Source organism: Erpetoichthys calabaricus, chromosome 6 (genome assembly GCF_900747795.2).
Source record: "Erpetoichthys calabaricus chromosome 6, fErpCal1.3, whole genome shotgun sequence".
Lineage (NCBI taxonomy): Eukaryota > Metazoa > Chordata > Cladistia > Polypteriformes > Polypteridae > Erpetoichthys > Erpetoichthys calabaricus.
The window spans coordinates 206474329-206499772 of record NC_041399.2 but is presented as its reverse complement, the minus strand read 5'-3'; the positions used below and the strand labels follow the sequence as shown (position 1 = coordinate 206499772).

At 39.6% G+C, this 25444-nt stretch overlaps 2 protein-coding genes across 8 annotated transcripts in view; both read right to left on the bottom strand.

The window, feature by feature from the left end:
* LOC114653822 (aerolysin-like protein) overlaps nt 1-25444 on the bottom strand; it is a 989661-nt gene that overhangs the window by 791105 nt on the left and 173112 nt on the right. The window lies entirely within an intron of this gene.
* Nucleotides 1-25444, bottom strand: part of LOC114653829 (uncharacterized) — a 192674-nt gene that overhangs the window by 160693 nt on the left and 6537 nt on the right. For 4 of the 7 annotated variants that reach the window (XM_051928975.1, XM_051928979.1, XM_051928974.1 and 1 more), the window contains exon 2: nt 21016-21145. In XM_051928975.1, coding sequence (XP_051784935.1) covers nt 21016-21133 — 118 coding nt within the window. In that variant the 5' untranslated portion in view covers nt 21134-21145. Of the gene's footprint in view, nt 1-20931; nt 21146-25444 lie in introns of all 7 variants that reach the window. The other 3 variants (XM_051928977.1, XM_051928978.1, XM_051928976.1) reach the window with 1 other exon arrangement.

The following is a 25444-nucleotide window of genomic DNA, read 5'->3' as shown; positions in this document are numbered from 1 at the left end:
TGATTCATTTTTCTCCCTTTATGGATATCCAGCTGCTAATATGCAAACCGTATCACAGACCTTCGCTTATATATATATATATATATATATATATATATATATATATATATATATATATATACTTTTTAAAAACCACGTTTACAGTATATTAAGATAAAAGTGTATAAAAAGTAAAAAATAAGTCTCTCATACATCACTCGTAAAATAAAAGCGTGGGCGCTTTCATTAATCAACATTCAAACAACATTTCTTAAAATCTTAGCCAAACCGCCCACCTTTTATTTTACGAGTGATGTATGAGAGACTTATTTTTTATTTTTAGTACACTTTTTAACTTAATATAAGCGTGTTTTTTTTTTTTTTAAATGTTTTATATAAATATATTGTTTTCAACTTTTTTAGTCTTGGGTTTGTTTTAGTATAATTTTGTATTCAATATTTTAACACTTCCATTAATATTTCTTTCCGTTTATAGCGCTATCTATTGGTGAAATCTTGAACTATTCTTCATATAAAAAATAATTTCTTAATTAACATGGATTAATTGATCAATTAGTGAAACTGATTATTGATTCATGTATTGTCATCAGAAGTGAGTAAGTGTACAAACTTTCAAGTCATTTGGACAATAGGAAGTGGGTTAAATATCGATTACAAGATTTGTACATGTGAAGTTTCATCCATCCATCCATTTTCCAACCCGCTGAATCCGAACACAGGGTCACGGGGGTCTGCTGGAGCCAATCCCAGCCAACACAGGGCACAAGGCAGGAAACAATCCTGGGCAGGGTGCCAACCCACCGCAGTACATGTGAAGTTTAAATAATAATAATAATAATAATAATAATAATAATAATAATAATAAAAGTTCCTTAATGTTTCCGTTTTTCTAGGCAATGTGGCTGTATAATTTCTTTCTGGGAAGGGTGGTTTGTATATGAAACTATTTCTTTGGGCCACAGAGAGGTTCCTAATTTGTGGACAAACCAAAAAAGCATATTAGATGTGCAAACTACTGTATATCTAGCAGGATACTAACTGATGAACAACTGATGAACAAAGCCAGCACTTAGTCTGTTTTACTGCATGATACAAGAATAGTTTTGAAATCAATGACCCACTGGTATTTTATAAATCTGTTCATAGCTATTTATGTTACTTGTCAGTCAGTCAGTCATTCCCCAACCCGTTATATCCTAACACAGGGTCACGGGGGTCAGCTGGAGTCAACCCCAGCCAGCACAGGGCGCAAGGCAGGAACAGACCCCGAGCAGGTCGCCAGCCCACCGCAGGGCACACCCACACACACACCAAGGACAATTTAGGATCGCCAATGCACCTAACCTGCATGTGTTTGGACTGTGGGAGGAAACCGGGGCACCCGGAGAAAACCGTGCACGCAAACACGGGGAGAAAATGCAAACTCCACGCAGGAAGGACCCGGGAAGCGAACTCAGCTCTCTGTACTGCGAGACAATAAACAGCTGCTCTTTTTAACATTAATGTAAATGGTTCTTTTGGGAACAAAAGTGATTTCCCTGTATGACACCAGCCAGACTAATCACTATGGCACTTATATTTTTAAGAACGTAGAAGCATCCGGCGCAAAGCAGGAATTAACCCTGGACGGGTCATCAATCCATCACGTATAAACTTTAATAAGTTTTCCTTATAATGAAAAGCTCCCGTAACCTGTTAAAATATAAGGAACTATCCACAGAGAGTGCAGGAAAAAATAAATAAATACAGTTTAGGTGAAATCATGAAATTAGAACACGCTGCTTAATTGTGCAAATATTGTATCAGATGAAAGAATTATCCATAAATGCAAAATGATTAATTACTTACTTCATGTAAAATTTAAATTATAAAAAAGAATGCATTGTATTTTGTGAATATCGACAAAAATCATCGTGTTAAATGAAAATGTGTCTGGAATATGTAACATATTTGATGTGGGTTTTTACAGATCCCCTGAATCCGGCACAATAATCTGTAACTTATGATTTATTTATTTAATTTGTTTGTTTCCTGCAGCTGCTTAGTTTAATGCAGTTTGACAGCGAAATGACGTTTATCCCAGCAGGCAGGAATAGATCCAGACTTCGCTTTGTGGAGTATATTCGGGTCTCCCAAAAGACTTCCTGAAATTGTCACTTGCAAGTAGTAATGCAATATGATCTTAAATTTAAACAAATATTGGTATAAAGCCAGACGTTTGAATAGCAATTTAACTTATATCACCTTTATATCAACGGGAACACATGCCACATATGACGGCACTTTTTCTTTAACTTTAGTTTTCTTTAATCGTTCTGGTTTGTATTTGAAAAGAGATTGTTCATAATATAGTAATATTTATTTATTTAGTGTCTTTAAAAAACAAAGGACAAATTTTCCACTGCGAACAAACAGAGTGCTATCTTGTCTAATTGTAATCATGAAGGGCAAATAATTACGATGGGATTGCCACTATCAGACATGTTATTGGTTAACTAGCGGCCAATCAGAGCGACCACGCCCACTGTTAAGACTCTTGTATTTAATACTTCTGCACGGCTATCGATGGACATTTCTGAAGACATCTGTCAATTTACAGCAGAACCTCAAGAAACCAGTGCAACGATTTAAAGGTAACTTTTTTTTTCTGAATATATAGTAACTGTCACAATATTTTTAGGAACGTGCAAAAACGTTTGAACAACTGTAATATGATTTTGATAAAAAAGCTACAAGTTTAAAAACAAACGTGCTGGGGTGGTTCTTCAGAACGATAAGACAGAGGAACCATTTCTGGTTTCAAGAATAACTACATGGAGGTTCAAGGAGGAACCTTTGTTTTTTCGATCCATAACAGGCTAATAACTATGAAAAGGTGATAAGATTTGCAAAACACCAATGAAATTGTGATTAAAATGACTGTCGCTGTGCACAATAACACAGGCTGAGTTCAGGTTTTCTTGGTGTGATATATCGGTAGCCTCTTATACATAAAAAAAAATTGCTTTGCCCACGTTTTAAGAACCTTTACAAAAAGAAAGAGCAATTCCATATGCAAAGAAGTCTTCCCAAAATGAAATGATTTTTTTTTTTGGTCAAGCAAAGGATCTACGAGGAGCCAAACAACCCAATAAAATTCCTTTTTTAGACCCCGTTATTTTTAAGTGTGTATAATTTACTATCAAATTCCATAACTGCTTGCAAGAGACAATTGCACAAAGTCTTTTGCACTCTGAATTATGAATTTCGTTACTGATAAACAGGAGAAATAATTCACTCCGGCTCAAGTGAAATTGGTTGTTTTATTTATTTACTTACTTATTGGTAGAAATTAATCTGGTTTAAGATAGATGAACTTAAGTCCGAGTAGAGCAAGAGTTTAAGGATGAATGAAAAAACAGAATAAGAGAGAACAATTTTTAAAAAAGGAAAAAGGGGAGCACAGAAGAAAGTGACCAGAGCTGTGAGGTCGCGCCGAAAACAAAAGGATCTCAAAATGACCGTTTATTCCGCTAACTAAATTTGCTTAGTTAAGAAACGCACGAGGGATAAAAGGTATAAATCTTTAACACTACTCTTAAAAAAAATAAAGCCTCCATCCTATTTTCTAATTGATTTATTCAATCCGTGCAAACCTGCAGGCTCACGCATCGTCCTTCGATATGGCGGCAGTTTGTTTGTTTTCCACTCCTAAACACCAACATTTGCACACGGGCTACTCAGCCAATTTACAGTTAAATTAATTAAATGCCGGCGTCTTTCTCCAGTGACGGGAGTTTGCAGGGAAAAAGAAAGAGAGAGAAAGATACAATTAATTAAAAATAATGCTGAAGGAGTTCCAATGGGCGGCAACACTTTAATGTGATCTTAAGGTTGAAAACACACTTTCGAATAGGACACGCTCTTTTTCACGACTATCGTATACAATATCTTCCATTAAAAAGTTCATTTCAAGCTGCTAAATTTAGCTCTGAATCTGGAAACAACTAAGAGCTAAGTTTCACAGTAACCCCTTTGCGAAATTAAATTCTACATGGAGTCTCCTTCCCAATTAAAAGCCATATTTGTTATTCTTCTTGAAACATAACAAGCAAACCATCTTTAAATATAATACGATACCGTGGCCGTCCGTTTGTCTGTCCAGGATTTTAAATCACCTGTAGCTCGCAAACCGATTGACCTGGAATTTGGAACACATATACTATACGTGACATCTACTATTCACTTTCGGGGTGATGATTGACCTCCATGGTTATTCCTCTTTTTATATTTATTTTATTGTAGAATCAACTCGCGGCCGTGCAGCGCATGCGTACGAGCGCCGTTCTCATCCCCTACCACCTTCACCGTCACTTACCCTATCTCTTCATATCTTAAATCATTCTTGAGGCAGATTGAAGACTTAAGTGCCAGCTTAAGTGAAAATTTAAGGAAAATGTACTAAGTAATTTCAACACAAAAACGGACTTAATCAGTTTTAATGTGAAAAGATGCTGACAAAAGAGAAGAAGCTGGCCGCTATGGGTGGAGAACAGAAGAGCTGCCTAGGAAGCAGCAAGCACATCAACCTCTGAGCAAACGAATGCTAAACGTACAGAGAAAGAGAGTATGAAAACTATAAATCAAGTGTATTCACTGCATGTTATCTTGCAGTGCACAGTTACTGGTTTCATATAGTAAAAAAAAGTTTACTCGTCACTTTTTGGCACTGGTCCTTGACAGGGTACTAGTCCTTCTCAGGGCAAGCACACGCACTTAACATACTTAGAGCTACCACTTGAACAACTTCCATTGATGGGGAAAACAAAGACAGAATGTGACAAAATAAAGTGTGTTGTCATAGAAGTGTGATGGGGTGGAGTGTCCAAAATCCTTTAGTGCACCAGTAATCCCACCATTCCCTCTGTACAAGTATCCAATTGGGGTGACCGCATTTGGGTAATCTAAGACAATATCTACTTAATGCTTTCTTTTTTTGGGACCACATTTTTATGATGGATTTCTTTTTACAGCAGAACTGTTATTTGGGGGTGGCCCAGTGGTAGCGCTGCTGCCTCGCAATTAGGATACCTGGTTTCGCTTCCCAGGTCCTCCCTGCGTGGAGTTTGCATGTTCTCCCCGTGTCTGCGTGGGTTTCCTCCCACATTCTAAAGACATTCAGGTTAGGTGCATTGGCGATCCTAAATTGTTCCTAGTGTGTGCTTGGTGTGTTTACCCTGTGGTGGGCTGGTGCCCTGCCCAAAATTTGTTCCTGCCTTGAGCCCTGTGTTGGCTGGGATTGGCTCCAGCAGACCCCTGTGACCCTGTGTTAGGATAGAGTGGGTTGGAAAATGACTGACTGACTGACTGTTATTTAGCAGGTCACATATTGTCTTCTAATACTAGCAACAATACCATTAACACCTTTGATTCGTGAAATCATAAGGGATGAGAGGGGATCACACATTAAAATAAACGTCTTTTTGAACTTCTTAGATTACTAAATATCTTTGTTTTTTTGTTACAGCATACTGTACATTAACAATGGATGTCTCTGAAATTAACTATTATGAACGGATGTTTGTGGCAGAAGTGATTGATCCATTATTCTATGGTCTGAACACCACTTTGTGGCTTGCCAGATTTCTGCAGGTTGTTGACCGAGACAACATGGCCCAGCATTGTACAACAATCCGACAATCCATTGTTCATGCTGAGCAGGGTCTTACACAGGCTGAAAAAACCGCCAAGGGTCATGTTGAAAAAGTTGATGAAAAATGTGTGGATCTGGTGTCTGAGAAAAATCAACTAGAAACAGAAGAAAAAGACAAGAGGGACAGTTTAGCTTCAATGGAGAAGAGCTTGGAGCATCTGGAAGAAATGCTGAGGATTTCAAAGGAGAGCCTGGATCAAGCACACAATAATCTGTCATCTGCTGAGGAAAGTCTTCAACGAGCTAAGCAAAAAGCAAAAGAAGAAGAGTCCATCAGAGAAACTGCTGCGGGAATGAGCTTTATACCCTTTGTTGGTCCAATAATTGGTGAGTTTTTTTTTTTTTCAATTGTCAAAATAAATTGCCTCACACTTTAAGGTTAGCATTGTTTGAGAAACAGTACACCCCATCTTGGTAATGACTCAAGTTGCCGTGACTGTCGTTTCACTATGTTCTTGGCTTTCTTCACGTCTTTACACTTCTCATTTGGCACTGCCTAGCTAGGGCATCTAAGAGATAGGCATGTGGTGATGAGTTTTATGTTTAGTTTACCTATTGTAGCAAACTCCTCCTGTTAATGTAAAGCTTGGTTATCAAGTCATTTCTTTTGTGTGTTTGCATCACTGTAGTAACTATTATCTGCATTTACCTTGAATTCCTATTTTGTCTACTTCTTCATTTCCCACCACTTTGCCATGCCATTTTTCCACTGTTTCTTTGGCTGAACCCATTTGCAGTGCTCACCTCATAATGTTCTTTGATTCAACGATGGCAGAAGACAATGTTTACCCTTTTCTTTAAGTGCTATTATGCTTCTTAGGACCCAAATCTGTAAGGATGAAGGGCAGAATATTCTACACGGGCCTGGCTGAGTGGGCATTGACTGTTGTGATCTTCATTTTTGATCTTTCTGTTTTCATTTCTGCCTTTTTTATGGGTTTTCTTTATATTGGATTTTTTTTGTCCTCTTTGTGCCATTTCCACAGCACTGTTTTGTATTGTTTTTTTTGTATATTTGGCAGTACCATTTTGTGTTTTTTGTTACGGTCACCACCATATGGCTTGCAGTAACTGTCACTTAGTTTATTACATTTTTGCTCCCCACCTATAGTAATGTGAAAAAGTAAGTACACCCCTTTTGATAACTTGTTGATCTTTATTTAAACACTGGTAATAAAGGTGACATACCCAAATAAAAACAAAAGGAAAACATGCCTTTTCGAACATTTTGTCCAACCAAAATATCAATAGTTGTAATGGTAAAGTGGGGTTGGATGACGGTAAGTCCACTTTTGACCTCCAAAGCTGGTACATCCCCCTTTAGCAGCCTTCTTGTATGTTTTATACGTAATAGACCACCAGTCTCTGAGTCTGAGTCGAACTTTTTGACCACTCTTTCATGCAAACTTCCTTCACTTGCAAAATACTTGTTGGTTTTCTTGCATGTACTATCCATTTCAAATCGGCCCACGACATTTTAGTGGGATTCAAAATGGGGCTTTCACTAGGCCAGCCCGTAACCATCCATTACTTGATGTATTTTGATGTATAACGGTAGAGTGGTGGCTCTGAGGCTAGGGATCTGCACTGGTAATCGGAAGGTTGACGGTTCGAATCCCACAAATGCCAATAGGGACTCTACCCTGTTGGGCCCTTGAGGAAGGCCCTTAACCTGCAATTGCTGAGCGCTTTGAGTAGTGAGAAAAGCACTATATAAATGCAAAGAATTATTATTTTCTGGAATGGTTTAGATCATTGTGTTTCAAGGTCCATTTCTGGTTCAAATTCAACTTTTGGACAGATTGCCCCATTCTTCTCAAGCTCTTTGATATTACGCAGACTTCATAGTTGACTCGATGACTGTATGCTTCCCAGGCCCTGAGGTAGTAACGTAAGCGTAAACCATAACACTTTCACCACCACCATGCTTCACAGTTGATGTGAGATTCTTCTCCTGAAATACTGTCTTCAGTCTGTGCCAAACATTTCTACTGTTACTTTGGCCAAGCAACTTTATCTTTAATTTACCTGTTTAGGGCACATTAGTCCAGAAGCCTTGGTGCTACATGTATAAAACTTGCTTAAGCTGGGAAACATGCATAAGACATTTCTTATTTATAAAACATGAACTTGTCATGGAAATTGACTTAAAGGTATGGCAAGTGTCAACCATACACAATCCTGTGCAAACTGTTTTGGTGTTTGGCATTTTAGTGACTCCAGACAGCAGGACAATGAAGTGAACAGAAAATCTTGTGTCATGACATATTTCAGTTATGGGTCAGTTACATTCTTTTGTTTGTTCATCTGTTTTCTAAATATGTAATGGAACAGGGATCACATGATTATTGTAGGCTCCAATTCAACACACAATTCTAAGAGGACAACTCAAGGACATCTAAATTGACTTAAAAGCAAGTCGCCATCACATATTTATATGGTGATTAGATCATGAATATCCAAAAAGGCCATGTGATGTGATGTGCCATCTGTTGGAATGACAGAGACATAGTTCGGACATGTGGCTTCACCTGGAAAGCATTCGAGAAAGACCTTATTTTAGGCGTGTGTTACAGACCATCCAATTCAGACAATAATTTCAACACACATGTTTATAGTAATATTAAAAAAGCACATTTACAAGGAGATATTATAGTCATGGGGGACATTAATTATCTGAATATTAACTGGTATAACCTTGCAAATGGAGGAGCAGAAGTAATCAGTGGCTGTTTTTTTTAACACAGTATGTTAAAGCACCATCACGGGGTGAAGCTTGTCTGGTATTTTGTAATAATCAGGATAGAATTGAGGGTGTGCGGCACGGTGGCGCAGTGGTAGTGCTGCTGCCTCGCAGTTAGGAGACCCAGGTTCGCTTCCCAGGTCCTCCCTGCGTGGAGTTTGCATGTTCTCCCCGTGTCTGCTTGGGTTTCCTCCCACAGTCCAAAGACATGCAGGTTAGGTGGATTGGTGATTCTAAATTGGCCCTAGTGTGTGTTTGGTGTGTGGGTGTGTTTGTGTGTGTCCTGCAGTGGGTTGGCACCCTGCCCGGGATTGGTTACTGCCTTGTGCCCTGTGTTGGCTGGGATTGGCTCCAGCAGACCCCCGTGACCCTGTGTTCAGATTCAGCGGGTTGGAAAATGGATGGATGGAATTGAGGGTGCAGAGGTGATTGAACCACTAGGGTCAAGTGACCATAATGTAACACAATTCTCAATATTTTGTAAGAGTGCAGATGCAAAGACTAAAATTGTTAAGTTGAACTTTGATATGGCAAATTTTAAGGTGATGTGGCAAAGTCAAAGAAGGGTAGACTGGGATAAGCTTTTAAGTGTGGAGACAGCCGAGGAGCAGTGGAACAGGTTTTTACACAATGTTTTACATGTAATGCAGGACAGATACATACCTGAATTTGGAATTAATAGGAAATAAAAAGAAACAAACTCGGCAGTGGGTAATAAAGAGTTAAAAAAGAAGCTGCAAAGGGGTGGGAAAAAACAGGTTTGTAAGGCGTATAAGACTGACTGCAAAGTGAACCATAGAGCGTGTCACAACATGTGGACAACCATTAAGAAGGATATTAAGGAGGTTAAAGACAGTTGGAGAGGAATATAGCAGTTAAGGAGGAGGTAAAGTGCATCAAAAATAGTAAAAGGGAATTAACGGATACAGACAATGAAATCGTGGACGTACTAAACTTGCATTTTTCTGAGACCTTCACAAGTGAGGAGGTGGATAACGTCCAATGTACTGCTAGGAGAACTAAGGAAGCGCTGAAGGATTTGGAAATTGTAGAGGGAGAAGTACTGCTCAGATTAAAAAAGCTGAAGTCAAGCAAATCACCAGGACCAGATAATATTTACCCTCAAGTTCTTGGGAGGCTATTGAGTACAGATACAGTATAAACCCCTGATACAAATTGTTAGGAAGTTATTGTGCACTGGAGAAATTCCGAATGGACTGGAAAATGGCAAATATGGCTTAGAGGAGCCGGAGTCGGGAGAGAGGAAGACAACAACAACAACATTTATTTATATAGCACATTTTCATACAAATAATGTAGCTCAACGTGGTTTACATGATGAAAAACAGAGAAAAAAAGACAACACTAATTAACATAGAATAAGAGTAAGGTCCAATGGCCAGGGAGGACAGAAAAAACAAAAAAAACTCCAGATGGCTGGAGAAGAAGAAAAAAATCTGCAGGGGTACCAGACCATGAGACCGCCCAGCCCCTTCTGGGCATTCTACTTAACATAAGTGAACAGTCCTCTTTATATTTTAGGGTTTTCATGGAAAGACTTGATGATGATGATGGTCATGTAGACTTCTGGCTTTTAATCCATCAATGTAGGGACATCATGGTGCTTTGATTAGGTGGTGGTGGCGCAGGTCACCACCACAGAAAACCGAGAGAAACAGAGTAGGGGTTAGTACGGAGCTTGCGATAGAGGAGTGGAGGTGGCAGTAGAGAGATAAAGGACTAAGGAGTCGTGCGTGAGTCACTGGAACCATTATTGTAAATAGTGTAAAATAAACCATGTGTTGTGGACATTGGTGTCGTGTTTGTCTGTGGCCGGGATAGCTGTTACAATTGTCAATTCTTGCTTAATTTTTATTGTCAATGATTTTTCCACATGTTTTTGTTTACAGGACAAACTATACTTGGTGCAACTCAGAAGGCCATTGAAGATGCAGAATATGCTGTAAAAGTTGCACAGGACAATGTAGACTCTTGGAAAAGCCAAATCTCCACCTATGAAGGAAATATCCAAGATTATACTAATAAAATAGATGTCCAAAAAAATGAGATTGCTTGCAACAACAGTCGTATCTTGGAAATTTCCAACACGTTGGAGACACTATCTAAGATGTGCAAGGAGATGGGAGTGGTGCAGAACACTCTGCAGAATGCCACCTTCTTCCTGACCACTCTGGCTGGAAAAATGCAGGCAGCTGAGGTGGAAACCAGGATTGTCATCTTTTTTGATCCTTTAATTAATATTTTAGATGACCTCTCCCAGTATCTATCAAATCAGAAGTGCTTGGATGTCCTCCAGCAGGAAATTCAACCCTTTATTGACCAACTGAAAGAAGAAAATAAGCAACTCAGAGCTATTCGTGACCAAGGTGGTAATGAAGATGATATACAGTTTCTCTAAAGATGGAAATTTTAATTGAATGCAAAAAGAAAACAACCTTCCTTAAATGCGTTTACTCTGTAACACATTAACTCATTAAACAATCGGATCAAGAAAGCTACTAGTAGTTATTTCAGTTATTCATACAGCTCTTAAGAATTTCACCAATCATTGCTTGCAATCTTGTACCATAATTTCCCAGCACATTCCTCTTGATTTTACTGCTTAATGTATGTATGGTGTCTATTTTTGTGCCCCATCCACTTGGAACGTGTTTATGTTGTGTTCTGTCCTCATGTTGAAGATAACACTTTACTTACCTTTGTTAAATTACAAGTTTCATGACATTTAGAATAATGGTCAACAGTAGCATAACTCCATTACTAAGAGCATATGGCAAGAGCTGACTTTTGTTAAGACGCCTCTCCATTTGAAGGGCCCAGTTTATCAAAATTAGTGTCTTCAGACTGAGTATCCTGAGAAACTCCACATATACAATAGACAGAGAAGATCATTGAAGAGATTGCTTCTCAGTCGAGTCTTGCACGTATGCTGTGAATGGGCATCACTGTCTCAACCCTTGTACTGGTAATTGAGTGATCACTTTTAAAAGTATGGCAGGCAACATTGCTTAGTCTGCGGAGGCTATCAAATGATTGATACCTTCTTTCTTGGGATGATGTATCAGGAAAGAATCAGTCACGTGAAAGTTCATACTCTGCATGTATTTATTTGCCTGTATTTCTTTTACTGCCCTTCACATTTTATGCAATTGAAGAATTTCTATACATACACAAGGTTCATGTGAATCCCCCCGTGATGTTGAAATGAGTTTTTTCATTTCATGATGTTTATGAAACAGAAGCTTTTACCCAATTGCAATAGTGAGTGTCGAGGAAAGTTTGGGTGGGGGACTGACAGGAAAGTGAAGATTTTCTTTTGGTATTGAAAATCATGAAATGTTAGTACCGTACATTTTTAACGTTTAATGTTTTTAGTTCTTTTACAGTAAATTTATAACACACAACCCTAATACACACAAACAGTAAGTACCTTTACAAAAATTAATGTTCAGTACACACAAAATATATGATCATGTCTTTCAATAGGATGTAAAACATTTAGTTCAAATATATAAATACAGTATTGTGACTGGTGGCCATTACCTGGCCAGGATGCCAATGGAATGGAAGTACTGGATGAGAGAGGATCACTGAGGCAATATGAACCCATGAACACTAGAGGGCAGCCCTCTTGGGCAGCTGTGGCACCACAGATTCCCACAAGGCACGCTGGGAGCTGGAGTTTGTGGGGGCTGCTAGGGGGAGCTGCTGAGGCATTCAATGGATTTCCTTTGACTTGTGTCTCTGTGCCTGTCTGTGTCCAGGTTTGGGGAGCTGAACACCCCTGGTATTCCACAATATTATATATATATATATATATATATATATATATATATATATATATATATATATATTGTAATCAGGAGCTATAGAGGGCACGTGTAAAATAAACAGTCTTTTATTTCTCTTCAGCGGGAGGGCACGTCTTCCCCATGTCCCACAGGCCCAACACAGTCCCACAAGCACTGAATACAGCACAAACAACACTTTCTCTCTCCACCTTGGCACCACCACTCCTCCCAGGCAACCTCGTCCTCTTCCTCCCAATTCTGGCTCTGAGTGGTGGATGCTGGCCCTTTTTATAGCCCGCCCGGAAGTGCTCCAGGTGCTTGATCACCTGTGGCTAATTGCACTTCCGAGTGGGGCTGCAGAGATGTCCAGGTGGGTTCCTGGCTCCATGCAGCACCCCCTGGCGGCCACCACAGCTCCCCACAGGGTTGTGGAGAACTCCAACTCCAATGAAACCCTGCGGGAAACTGAGGCACCATTGTCAGCCAGGGAGGCTGCCACCAAGCGTCCCGGGGGAGGTAGTGAGATGTCCATAGCTGCTCCCCCGGAACATATGTAGAAGGGGCGTCCCGCTGGGCATGGGACCCGGTCACCTGTCACAGTGTGTGTATATATATATATATATATATATATATATATATATATATATATATATATTGTGATGGTCGGCCAACACACCCAGGACGCTAGATGGCATCTTCCATGCAGCCTAGAGGTGCCCCAGATTTCCGCAGAGCATCATGGAAGATGGAGTTTGGCTTCACAATCCTGCTGGGTACTGTGGGTGCCACCGTGTGATGCTACAGGGAGACAAGGGGATTTTTGTTCCCCATATAGCCCGGAAGTACTCCCAAGTACAGGGGATGGAAGAAAAATACAAGTCTCCATCTGACCCGGAAGTGCTAATGAATCACATGGACTTCCGGGTCAAGGACTATTTAAAGGACTGGTAGATACCCAGCAAGCTGAGCCAGAGTTGGGAGGGAGTGTGATGGAGCTGCTGGGAGAAGAGGAGGAATTATTGTATTGACTATTGTGTTTATTAATTGTGTATATTGTGGTGGAGGTGCTTTGGGACACTTTAAGAAAGAAAATTAAAATACTTCTGGGTGCTTTTAAACCTGTGTCTGCATCTGTCCGTTAGGTTTCATGGGGTAACAGCACCCTCAAGTGTCCGTTTACTGACAATATATATATATATATATAAAGATTATTTCTGAAATATACTGAAAATATTTCTCTTAATATACAGTATACTGTTATTGACCTTTCTTTGGATTTTTGAATTTGGACTTGTTTGCCACTGGATTGCCTATTTTTAGAATACCTTAATGCCCTAGTAAGACCACATTTGGGTTATTGTATGTAGTTCTGGTCACCACAGTACAGGAAAGACATAGCAGCACTTGAAAGTGCAGGGAGAGCAACCAGGTGCATCCCAGGACTTAAGGACATGTCCTACTGTTATAGACTTATTGAGTTAAACCAATTTAGTCTCAAGCAGAGAAGACTGCATGGTGGCCTAATCCTGGTATTTAAAATCCTCAAAGGCATTGATAAATTCGATCCAGCAGCATTCGTGCTTAAGGGTGAATCACATACTCGAGGACATCAGTGGAAAGTAAGGGGAAGTGCATTTAAAACTGGAAACTAGGAAGCACTTCTTTACACAAAGAGTTGAGGGACTCTGGAACAAGCTACTTAGCTATGGAGTTGAATCAGAAACAACCTTTAAGAAGAATCTGGATGACATATTGGGACAGCTTAGCTATTAGCTCAACAAATAGGCTTGATGAACTGAATGGTTTCTACCTGTTAGTCAAATTTCTTATGTTCTGTGTTCTTATGTACCTCGTGTGCTTTTTGTACTCGAGCCTGTGTGTGGCAGGGCATTTTTATGTAAAATGCATATTTTATTTTATACAAATTCATTGCCTCACCTCTAGCGAGCATTTTGAGGTATTTGTGGGACTTTGTTGCTACTTTTGTCTTTAAGTCTATAACACTATTATAAAAGATAGTTCATCCATCCATGTTCCAACCCGCTGAGTCCGAACACAGGGTCACGGGGGTCTGCTGGAGCCAATCCCAGCCAACATAGGGCACAAGGCAGGAACCAATCCCGGGCAGGGTGCCAACCCACCGCAGGACACACACAAACACACCCAGCACACACTAGGGCCAATTTAGAATCACCAATCCACCTAACCTGCATGTCTTTGGACTGTGGGAGGAAACCGGAGCGCCCGGAGGAAACCCACGCAGACACGGGGAGAACATGCAAACTCCACGCAGGGAGGACCCGAGAATCGAACCCAGGTCCCCACGTCACCCAACTGCGAGGCAGCAGCGCTACCCACTGCACCACCGTGCCGCCATAAAAGATAGTTTTAATATATTATTTTAAAAGATATTGAGAAATATATTTTTATATTTTGAAAATTGCAATATACTAAAACAGCAATAATTTACATATTTTAAATATGTTTCAGTTTTTATGATCAAATATTATTTGAAGTTTAAATAATAATAACATAATGAGAATTAGAGATAATGACTCCAACAGGTTTCTTAAAAAAAAAAACAATTGGAAATGCAGTAAATATTAAAAATACATCCCCATGCCCACCCTACCACAAAATTTGCCTTGTTAAAAAGGTAAAAAGAAAACAGTCTGGAAGAACCTAGGAGGGAAATGTAGCTGAAACGTCAGACCCCTCTGAGCCAGAATTTAAGAAGCAGGAAGAGGATAGCAACAACCATCTGGCTCTGCAGAATTTCCACAAGATCATGCCATTTTGTAACATGTGAAGCAGATGACCCATTGAGAGTTCTAGGAGAATAAGACTGAAAAATGAAGCCTGTCAAGTTACAATGCAGATAGAAACATCCAATTTCCAGTGAGAAGCTAAGAAAGTCCTTGTAGCTATTGTGCATACAGACAAAACATCATTGGATAGAACTGAGACAGCGAGATGAGGAGTTCAGTAGGAGAAAAATATGAGGAAGAGAAGGGATATTAATGTGAAAAATAGCAGAAAGAATTTTAGCAATAGGCAGTCACAAACCTGAGACTGGTGGCCAATCCCAAAACATTTGCAATAAAGTACCTGAGGTGCTCACCTGGCAGGAGGAACAATAGGGTTCAGTGGACAGACCCATAGAAAAATGATTTCTGGAAGTAGAATATGTGCATTGAACCATTCTAAATTAAACATTTTTGAAGACTGGGGTCCTTAGATGAAAATAAAATACTACTGAAAATAGATTTCCAAAAAAGTGGGGGTGTTAAGGGAAGGTCCCACTGTCAAACAGAATCAGTAAGGGTTGATAGATAGATAGATAGATAGATAGATAGATAGATAGATAGATAGATAGATACTTTATTAATCCCAAGGGGAAATTCACATACTCCAGCAGCACCTTACTGATACAAAAAAAAAATATTAAATTAAAGATTGATAATAATGCAGGTAAAAACAGACAATAACTTTATATAATGTTAACGTTTACCCCCCCCGGGTGGAATTGAAGAGTCGCATAGTTTGGGGGAGGAACGATCTTCTCAGTCTGTCAGTTGAGCAGGACGGTGACAACAGTCTGTCGCTGAAGCTGCTCCTCTGTCTGGAGATGATCCTGTTTAGTGGATGCAGTGGATTTTCCATAATTGATAGGAGCCTGCTCAGCGCCCGTCGCTCTGCCACAGATGTCAAACTGTCCAGCTCCATGCCAACAATAGAGCCTGCCTTCCTCACCAGTTTGTCCAGGCGTGAGGCGTCCTTCTTCTTAATGCTGCCTTCCCAGCACACCACCACGTAGAAGAGGGCGCTCGCCACAACCGTCTGATAGAACATCTGCAGCATCTTATTGCAGATGTTGAAGGACGCCAGCCTTCTAAGGAAGTATAACCGGCTCTGTCCTTTCTTACACAGAGCATCAGTATTGGCAGTCCAGTCTATGATATAAGGCCTTGCACAGATGAACATATAGTGTGATCCAACAGGTCTCAAGGAAGAGGATAGACAGTTGCAGAAATTGGAGAATGGATGGAAAGAAAGATCTCAAGATAGGGAAACATAGTTTTGAGAACAGACATTAGTTGTAAATAAAAGAGAAAAGAGGAGGATGGGATTCCAAACTCAGACCTCAGGAACTCAAATGTCCAGAGTCAAGAAACAATAAAAATGTCTCCAGGAGCTGAAATTTCCAAGGATGCCCATGAGGGAAATGAAATGAGAATGCAGGACATTTGAAGATGGAAGAGTAAGAGTGCCATCTGAGGCAGTAATCCAAGAGTTTTTCAACCCTGAGCCACAAACAAAAATTTAGGAAACTAATGGTCCTAAATTGTTGGTATGAGATTTAAATATTATTGCTGCAAAGGGTAGAAGAGAAAAATGTTTAGGTGTAGCTATACTGGATTCAATGGTAAACCAGGAAGGGAGAGTATCAGAAGAAATATATTGTCTGTTTAATGCAAGATATTGTTATACTGTATATTAATCCTTGAATAGTGTAACATATTTTTAAATATATTCCTATTGCTTGCAGTTCAAATTGTTTGAAATATATGTACATGTATTCATTTTTATAAGGCCAGGCCAGGCATTAAACCCATGAATTTAAGGCAGAAACTCTAGTCCTTTGGCTGTTAAAGATCATCCTAGACTAAGATTGTAATTATCCTACCTGGACCAAATGTTACTGCAGAGAAAATTAGAAAATAAAAGACCCGTAAAACATCTTCTTCTTTCGGCTGCTCCTGTTATGGGTTGCCACAGCAGATCATCTTCTTCCATATCTTTCTGTCCTCTGCATCTTCTTCTGTAACACCCATCACCTGCATGTCCTCTCTCACCACATCCATAAACCTTCTCTTAGGCCTTCCTCTTTTCCTCTTCCCTGGCAGCTCTATCTTTGACACCCTTCTCCCAATATACCCAGCATCTCTCCTCTGCACATGTCCAAACCAATGCAGTCTCACTTCCCTGACTTTGTCTCCCAACCGTCCAACTTGAGCTGACCCTCTAATGTCCTCATTTCTAATCCTATCCATGCTCATCACACCCAATGCAAATCTTAGCATCTTTAACTCTGCCACCTCCAGCTCTGTCTCCTGCTTCCTGGTCAGTGCCACCGTCTCCAACCCATATAACATAGCTGGTCTCAATACTGTCCTGTAGACCTCCCCTTTCACTCTTGCTGATACCCGTCTGTCACCAATCACTCCTGATACTTTTCTCCACCCACTCCACCCTGCACTCTCTTTTTCTCTTCTCTTCCACAATCCCCATTACTCTGTACTGCTGATCCCAAGTATTTAAACTCATCCACATTCGCCAACTCTACTCCTTGCATCCTCACCATTCCACTGACCTCCCTCTCATTTACACACATGTATTCTGTCTTGTTCCTACTGATCTTCATTCCTCTCCTCTCCAGAGCATATCTCCACCTCTCCAGGGTCTCCTCAATCTGCTCCCTATTATCACTACAGATGACAATGCCATCAGCCAACATCATATTCCACGGGGACTCCTGTCTAATCTCGTCTGTCATCCTGTCCATCACCATTGCAAATAAGAAAGGGCTCAGAGTCAATCCCTGTTGTAAATCCCACCTCCACCCTGAATGCATCCGTCATTCCTACCGCAGACCTTACCACTGTCACACTTCCCTTGTACATATCTTGTACAACTCTTACATACAGTACTTCTCTGCCACTCCCGACTTCTTCAAACAATACCACAATACCCCTCTAGTCACGCTGTCATATGCTTTCTCCAGGTCCACAAAGACACAATGCAACTCTCTCTGGCCTTCTCTATACTTGTCCATCAACATTCTCAGAGCAAACATCGCATCTGTGCTGTTCTTTCTTGGCATGAAACCATACTGCTGCTCACTAATCATCACCTCTCTTCTTAACCTAGCTTCCAATACCCTGTCCCATAACTTCATGCTGTGGCTCATCAATTTTATCCCCCTGTAGTTACTGCAGTCCTGCACATCCCCCTTTAAAGACCCATAAAACATATGTGTTCTTATTTCCTATTTGATTGCAAGACTGTGATAAAGCTCACAAAGGCAATAGATTGCAAACAAATGTGAGTCAATGCATAAGTCTGTATTTGCTTTAGCACCATGTGACGTTGTCTTGAAATAAATGATTAAAATAAAAACTGTTGTGTCTTTTAATTACAGCACCAGAGGAGTTGCCTTACACTCCCTGATATAAACTGATAGATTGATTATTAGTTACCTCTGCTGTGCCCTTCATTAAAGGGATGTGTCCTGTGGGATAGTAGTATGGATGACTTTGTAATGCAGTTTCCAGAATGTTCTTAGTTTTATACAAGGTCATGTCATAGCAGTACTCCTAAAATCTTTAGCATCTGGTTTGATTGGTTTTGAATTGCTAAAAGGGAAAAAATGACTGTCAGGTTTTTCTACACACTGAATTAATAATGAGAGATGATACGTGTTAACAAATTCAGTAAAGACACAGTTGTTCTAAGAATTTTTTTTAATTATCTTATATGCAAAAGGACATTATAGAAAATGTGCAAGAAAGAAACAAATGGAAGGAAGCGCATCTTTTAACTTTAAATCTGGTTTCATTGTTTTGATTTTCACATATTAATAGATTTTCAAAAATTCTTTTCAGGTTTTCATAATGGATTATCAATAATCTATCTGTTACAGGTTATCATGATTGACAAAGGAATGAAAAATATTTTTAAGCAAGTCTTCATAAGAGTGAGTTTTTTTTCACATCAGAAGCAAAGCAGAATGCAATCCATAACTTTCTGTAGTCTCTAGAAGACCTGATCCTCTTCCTCTTTGGTTAGCTCCTTTAGACCAGCCTTCACATTGCTCTCAATCCTCTTGCGCTCCATGTCTGAAACTGGTGGCAGCACTGACTGCAGCTCATTTTCAATTTTCAAGACCCGTTCGTTTAAGAGATTATCAAAATCATTTTTATTCTTCTGAACAAGACTGCATATCCCCTCCTGTGCACACTCACAATCACTTTTTAGTTTTGCACGTTCCCATTCAAACTGAGGGTTATTGGGATCCAGTGCCATGAGCTTGCCAAGACTGCTGACACGGTCCATAAGATAAAGATTGGAAACTTCAGTATAAGTCCCGGCAATCATATGGACCAGATTGGCAATGTTGGATGACTGGAAAGCATAGGTATAGATCATATCTTTAACAAAAGAATCAGAGGAATAGCCTTCGATTTTTGAGACATTATTAGCTGCACCAACAAACTGCTTCAAAGACGTATCCAGGGAAGCTTTGATCAAGTTTGAGATCATTTGGAAGAAGCGAACCATTTTCTCCCACTGCTCCTTCACTCGCCCCATGGCATCAAGACCCTTGACCAGCATTTTCACTGCGGTATTAAAATCGATCTCCTTTACTTGACAGCTGTGCATGATGACAAGAATGTCAGCCAGCTCCTGGTTGTTCTTCTTTAGGTTCTCCATATTCTTCTCATACATGTCCTGCGTTTGCTTAAGGTGGGCTTGGCTTTGTTGAATTTTAAATCGAGCATTGTCAGAAGCGGCTTGAGCTGATCTTTTCTTTTCTCCAGTACCTTGCTGAACAATATTTGGAGGGGTTGCAGAAAAGGCAGAAGAAGAAGTAAAAGACTTGCTCTCAGAGTCAAACCTTTCTGCTTGGTCTTTTAGATTTCTAATCTGCCTAATTATTTCACTGGTCTCTTCATCAGTAAAGCCTTTCTGGGGGTTATACTGTGACATTTTGCAGCAAATGGAGATGCCATCTTGACATATCTTAATTGCTTTCTCTAGGGGCTTACACTTCTCTTTGTCTTTAATTTTTATTTCTATTTCTTCAAATTGTTCTTTAAACCAATCAGATCTTAGAGATTCATTTTTTTCATTATATATCTCCTTCCATTTGATTGTATTATTATCCACAAAAGCATGCATGTCTTGTGCCAGTTTAAGCAGATGAACCGATTTGACATAAATATCATTAACAACCAAGGAATTTAAGGGATCTTCGTTTTTACTAAAATCTTGAATTAAGTTTTTGACACCACTGGCTATTGAATACGGTGCTGTGACAACTGAAACCATTCCAGAAACAAGATTATTCAGTGACTCTGTTAAGCCTTCCACAAAATTCATTCCGATGAGTTCCCAGCCTGAAGGCATTGAGTCCATGGATTTCTTAAACTGGTCTTGAGCATCGTCAAGTTGTTTGGACAGTCGGTCTAGGTTCTTTTCTGAAAGTTCTTTAGCTAATTTTGTTGACTCTTCCTTTATTTTAGCTTCTTCTAACTTCATTTTGATATTTTTCAAATCTTCTTCATAAAACTGCTTTGAATTCATGCAGGCTTCTAACATCTCCTGAATGAGCAGAATGACATCTGTGAATTTCTTTTCTGTTGTCTCTGCCAGTCTGACACACTCAGAGGCGATGTTTCCTATGTTTTGCAACTGACCAGGTAGAAGTGCTTTCACCAAGTCAGTGTTGCTTTGCATGAGGGTTTTCACAGCTATTTTCATGTAATTTGGTACATTGCTAGAGTGAAGTCGGATTTGGTCCATGTTCTTGTGAGCTTCATTAAAAGCCAGCCATCCACAGTTTGACACCTGCATAAGACAAGCTCGGAAGGAATCTGGATAGTGAATATATTTGAACCCACCTTTGGGTGGATTCTTATTAATGGAGAAGTCATCGTTTGATGAAATGAACACCAACTCCCCAAGAATGGCAATAGAGAGTGGACCTGGCATCAGGAACTCTTCCCAGTTAGCATAGGGTTTCATCAGAAGAGCGGTTTCTTGTCTCACATCTTTTGCTTTGGAGATGCTCAAGACAGCAGTTTGGACATCATTAGAAGACATTGTTCAGGTTTCCTGTTCAGAACAAATTATCACCAGTAATTATTACAAATAAATATTTTTGGTGAAAACGTAAGTGTATACTGCATTGAATATTGCCCAAAATTGCTATTATTCACAACAAGTCTTCTAAGCTGCATCAATGAAAGTTGCTTCTGAAAATGTGTAATGACTTGTTTGCATGATAGTAGGGTCAGGGATGTACGTTAAGGGCTAAGTCGGGCATGGTGAATATTTTTAACTTAGTTCAATTGTTTTTTGTAAAGTTCAACAACATTTTATGCAGATGGCGTGGTGGAGTATTAGTAGCTGTGGGGCCTGGGTTCATGTCCTGGGTGCTCCCTATGTGGAGTTTGCATGTTCTCCCCATTTCTATGTGGGTTTACTCCCACAGTCCACAGACACAAAGGTTAGTTGGATTGGCGATGCCAAACTGGCCAGAGTGTGTGTTTGTGTATCCGTATGTTCACACTACAATTGACTGGCATCCACACCAGGGATTGCTTCTGTCTTGCGTCCAGTCCTTGCTAGTTTAGGTTCTAGTTTCCTTGTGATCTTACTCAGGACAGGCAGGTTTGAAAATGGAAGGCTGTATTTTACATTAAATGCTATTTTTGGTTACAATATGTAAATGCAATCTCATTATGACAAAGACACATTTTTTGTTGATTTACTCCACTGTTTAAAATTACAAATCAGACAATTCAGACATTGTAATTAAAGTGCACATTGCAGACTTTCATTTACAGCATGTAGAAATTACACTTTTTTACATGGTCCCCCCACTTCAGGGCATCATAATGTTTGGAACAATTGGCGTCACAGGTGTTTGTGATTCCTCAGGTATGTTTCATTGCTTGATAAGATACCTTAGCTTGCTACTATACTACCCTTTGGAGTCTGTAGTTGCTATTGTTCAACATGAGGACAAGAGCTGTTCCAATGAAAGTCAAAGAAGTCATTATGAGGCTGAAAAGCAAGAATCAAACCATTCAAGACATCAGATAAACCTTAGGATGGCTAAAATCAACTCTTTGGAATATCATTAAGAAGAAAGAATGCACTGGGAAGCTCAGTAATCGCAAAGGAAAAGATGGGCCAAGGAAGACTTCCACTGCTGATAAGTGAAGAATCCTCACTATGGTAAAGAAAAAGTCCCAAATGCCTGTCCAACAGATCAGAAACAGTCACCAGGAGGCAGATATGGATATGTCAGAGACGACTATCAGCAGAAGACTTCATGAACAGATACACAGAGGCCACACTGCAAGATGCAAATCTCTAGTTAGCCCTAATAACAGGATGTCCAGATTACAGTTTGCAAAAAAAAAGGACATAAAAGAACCTGCAGAATTCTGGAAAAAGGACTTGTGGACAGACAAGACAAAGATGAACCTGCATCAGAGTTATGGCAAGGGCAACGTGTAAGAGGCATAAAGGAACAGCTCAAGATCCAAAGCAGACCACCTCATCTGTTCAACATGGTGGTTGAGGTGTTACACTTTGGGCATGTATGGTTGCCACAGGTACTGGCACACTTCTCTTCATTGATGATAGAACTGCTAATGGTAGTAGCACAATGAATTCTAAGGTGTGTTGAAACATCTGATCTGCTCAAGTTCCAGCAAATGCCTCCAAACTCACTGGACTGCATTTCATCCTACAATAAGGTAATGATTGGAACATAATGGTGAAGCTAAAAAATGGAAAATTCTTGAATGGCCAAGCCAGTCACCTGATTTAAATCCAATTGAGCAGGTCTTCCATATGCTGAAGAGAAAACTTAAGGGGATAAGGCCATGAAACAAGCAGGAGCTAAAGATAGTTGCATGAGAGGCTTGGCAGAGCATCACCAGAGAAGATCCTCAGCACCTGGTGATGTCTATGAATCACAGACTTCAAGCAGTCATTGCATGCAAGGGTATATACAACAAGTCCTAAATATGACGGCTTTAATAGGCCTTCCATAGCTGTGTCCCAAACATTATGATGCCCTGAAATGGGGGGACCATGTAGAAAAAGTGTTCTACATGCTGTGGCTAATATGTATGCAAATACTTTTAAATGAATGTCTGCAATGTACACTTTAATCATGAGGTCTGAATTGTTGGATTTGAAATTTTAAACTGTGGAGCAGGGTGTAAATGAAGGAAAAACTGTGTCTTTGTCCCAAACGTTATGGAGTACACTGTACATTTGTTAGCATATTACTATTCATGCCCTAGCCATGATTGGTTCACTCCCTATATTCAAAGTTGATGGGACAGGGACAGGCTCCCAGATGGCAGATTGGTGAGAATCTACCTTTTTATATACATTCTTCCACAATTTGAATGTACTGTATATTATATTCCATTTTTAATGTCCTCTACTACTACATTGAGTTAGGCCATGATTCTTCTTCAAAATTATACCCAGTGCCAGACTTTGTCTTTGACTTTCTCTGTTCTAACTGACTATGGACCATCCAGAGGTTTTCTTTCTGAAAAGAGGCTGCTGACTGGAATTTTTATTTTTCTTCACTTCTTTGTCAATTGGCCATAGCTCAATAAATAAAGTCAAAGTCAAACTTAGTAATTTTCTTATATAATACACTACTGTGTCTGTCTGTTTGTCTGTCCAGGATTTTAAATCACCTGTAGCTTGCAAACCGTTTGACCTCTTGACCCGACATTTGGTACACATGTATTACGTGACCTCTACTGTCTGCTTTCAGGGTGATGATTTTTATAACTCTTTTTATTTTTATTTTATTTTATTGTAGAATCAACTCTCGGCAGCAGGCAGCAGGGCGGCTATGCGGCGCATGCGTACAGGTGCCGTTCTCATCCCTACCACCTTCGCCGTCACTTCCTCTACCTCTTCATATCTTAAATCATTCTTGAGGCAGATTGAAGACTTAAGTGCCATCTTAAGTGAAAAATTAAGAAAAACGTACTAAGTAATTGCAACACAAATACGGACTTAAATCGTTTTTTTTACGTGAAAAGATGCCGATGGAAGAAGAGAAGAAGCGGGCCGCTAGGGTGGAGAAAAGAAGAGCTGCTCAGGAAGCAGCAAGCGCATCAACCTCTGAGCAAATGAATACTAAATGTACAGAGAAAGAAAGAGGATAAAAACTAGCAATACTCAAGTCAATGGTATTCACTGCACATTATCGTGCAGTCCGCTGTTACTGGTAAAGCATATTTAAAAACATTTAAAGTTAAGCCAAAGTGCTAAACAATATAATATATAATTAATAAACATACAAAAAGTAGACCAAATAACTAAAATGGATTAACAAAATTAACAATACATAAAATAGAAACAGGATCAAAATGAACGCTTGTCGAGAAACTTACTGAACTTAAGAAAAAATGACAAAGCAAAGAGATGGGTCTTAAATAAAATTTAAAAATTTCAACAGACTGTTCAATTCTAATATGAATAGGATGGTAGTTCCAAAGGGATGGAGCAGCTATGGCAAAGGCTTCTTTTGAACCTAGACCTTGAAACATCTAGTAACATCAGGTTTGCTGACCTGAGAGCTCTAATGGAATTACGTACTTTGAAGATCTCTGCATGATACAATGGTGCTAACCCATTCAAAGCCTTAAAAACCAATACTAAAAGTTTAATCCTTTAAAGTAAATCCCATTGTTTTGGACCCACCAGAGGAACTGAAGAATGATGCAAAAGCTTAAAAAAACTGCAGAAAAAAATCAGTCATTTTTAATTGCTACTAGCAAAATACCCGTGCTTCGCAGCGGAGAAGTAGTGTGTTAAAGAGGTTATGTAAACATATATATACATATACATATATACATATATATATATATCTACATATACACATATCTACATACAGTATACATATATATACATATATACATACATACATAGTGCATTGTAACACGGGCTGTGATTGTTACATGGGAGAGAGATGACAAATCATAGCTTCCCGCTTTCTAATCGGGCTTATGATAAGTGCTTCGACTGATGCCCAGATCCCACAGTATCTCCCCTTAGGAGAGGCGTTAGGCAAGTGTAGTTGAATAGCGGTGCTGCAAGTTTAGCTTTACACCTGTTTTTAAGGCTTATTGACTGAAAGGGGCACAAGTAAGCAACCCTCCACAAGTTAAGGAAGTAAACATAAAGGTATATATTTCTATTTTATTTAAACGTTTTAAGCTTGTATGCGGGCGGAAAGGTGCCAGATAGGAGACCCGGGTTTGCTTCCCTGCGTGGAGTTTGAATGTTCTCCCCGTGTCTGTCTGGGTTTCCTCCGGGTACTCCGGTTTCCTCCCACAGTCCAAAGACATGCAGGTTAGGTGC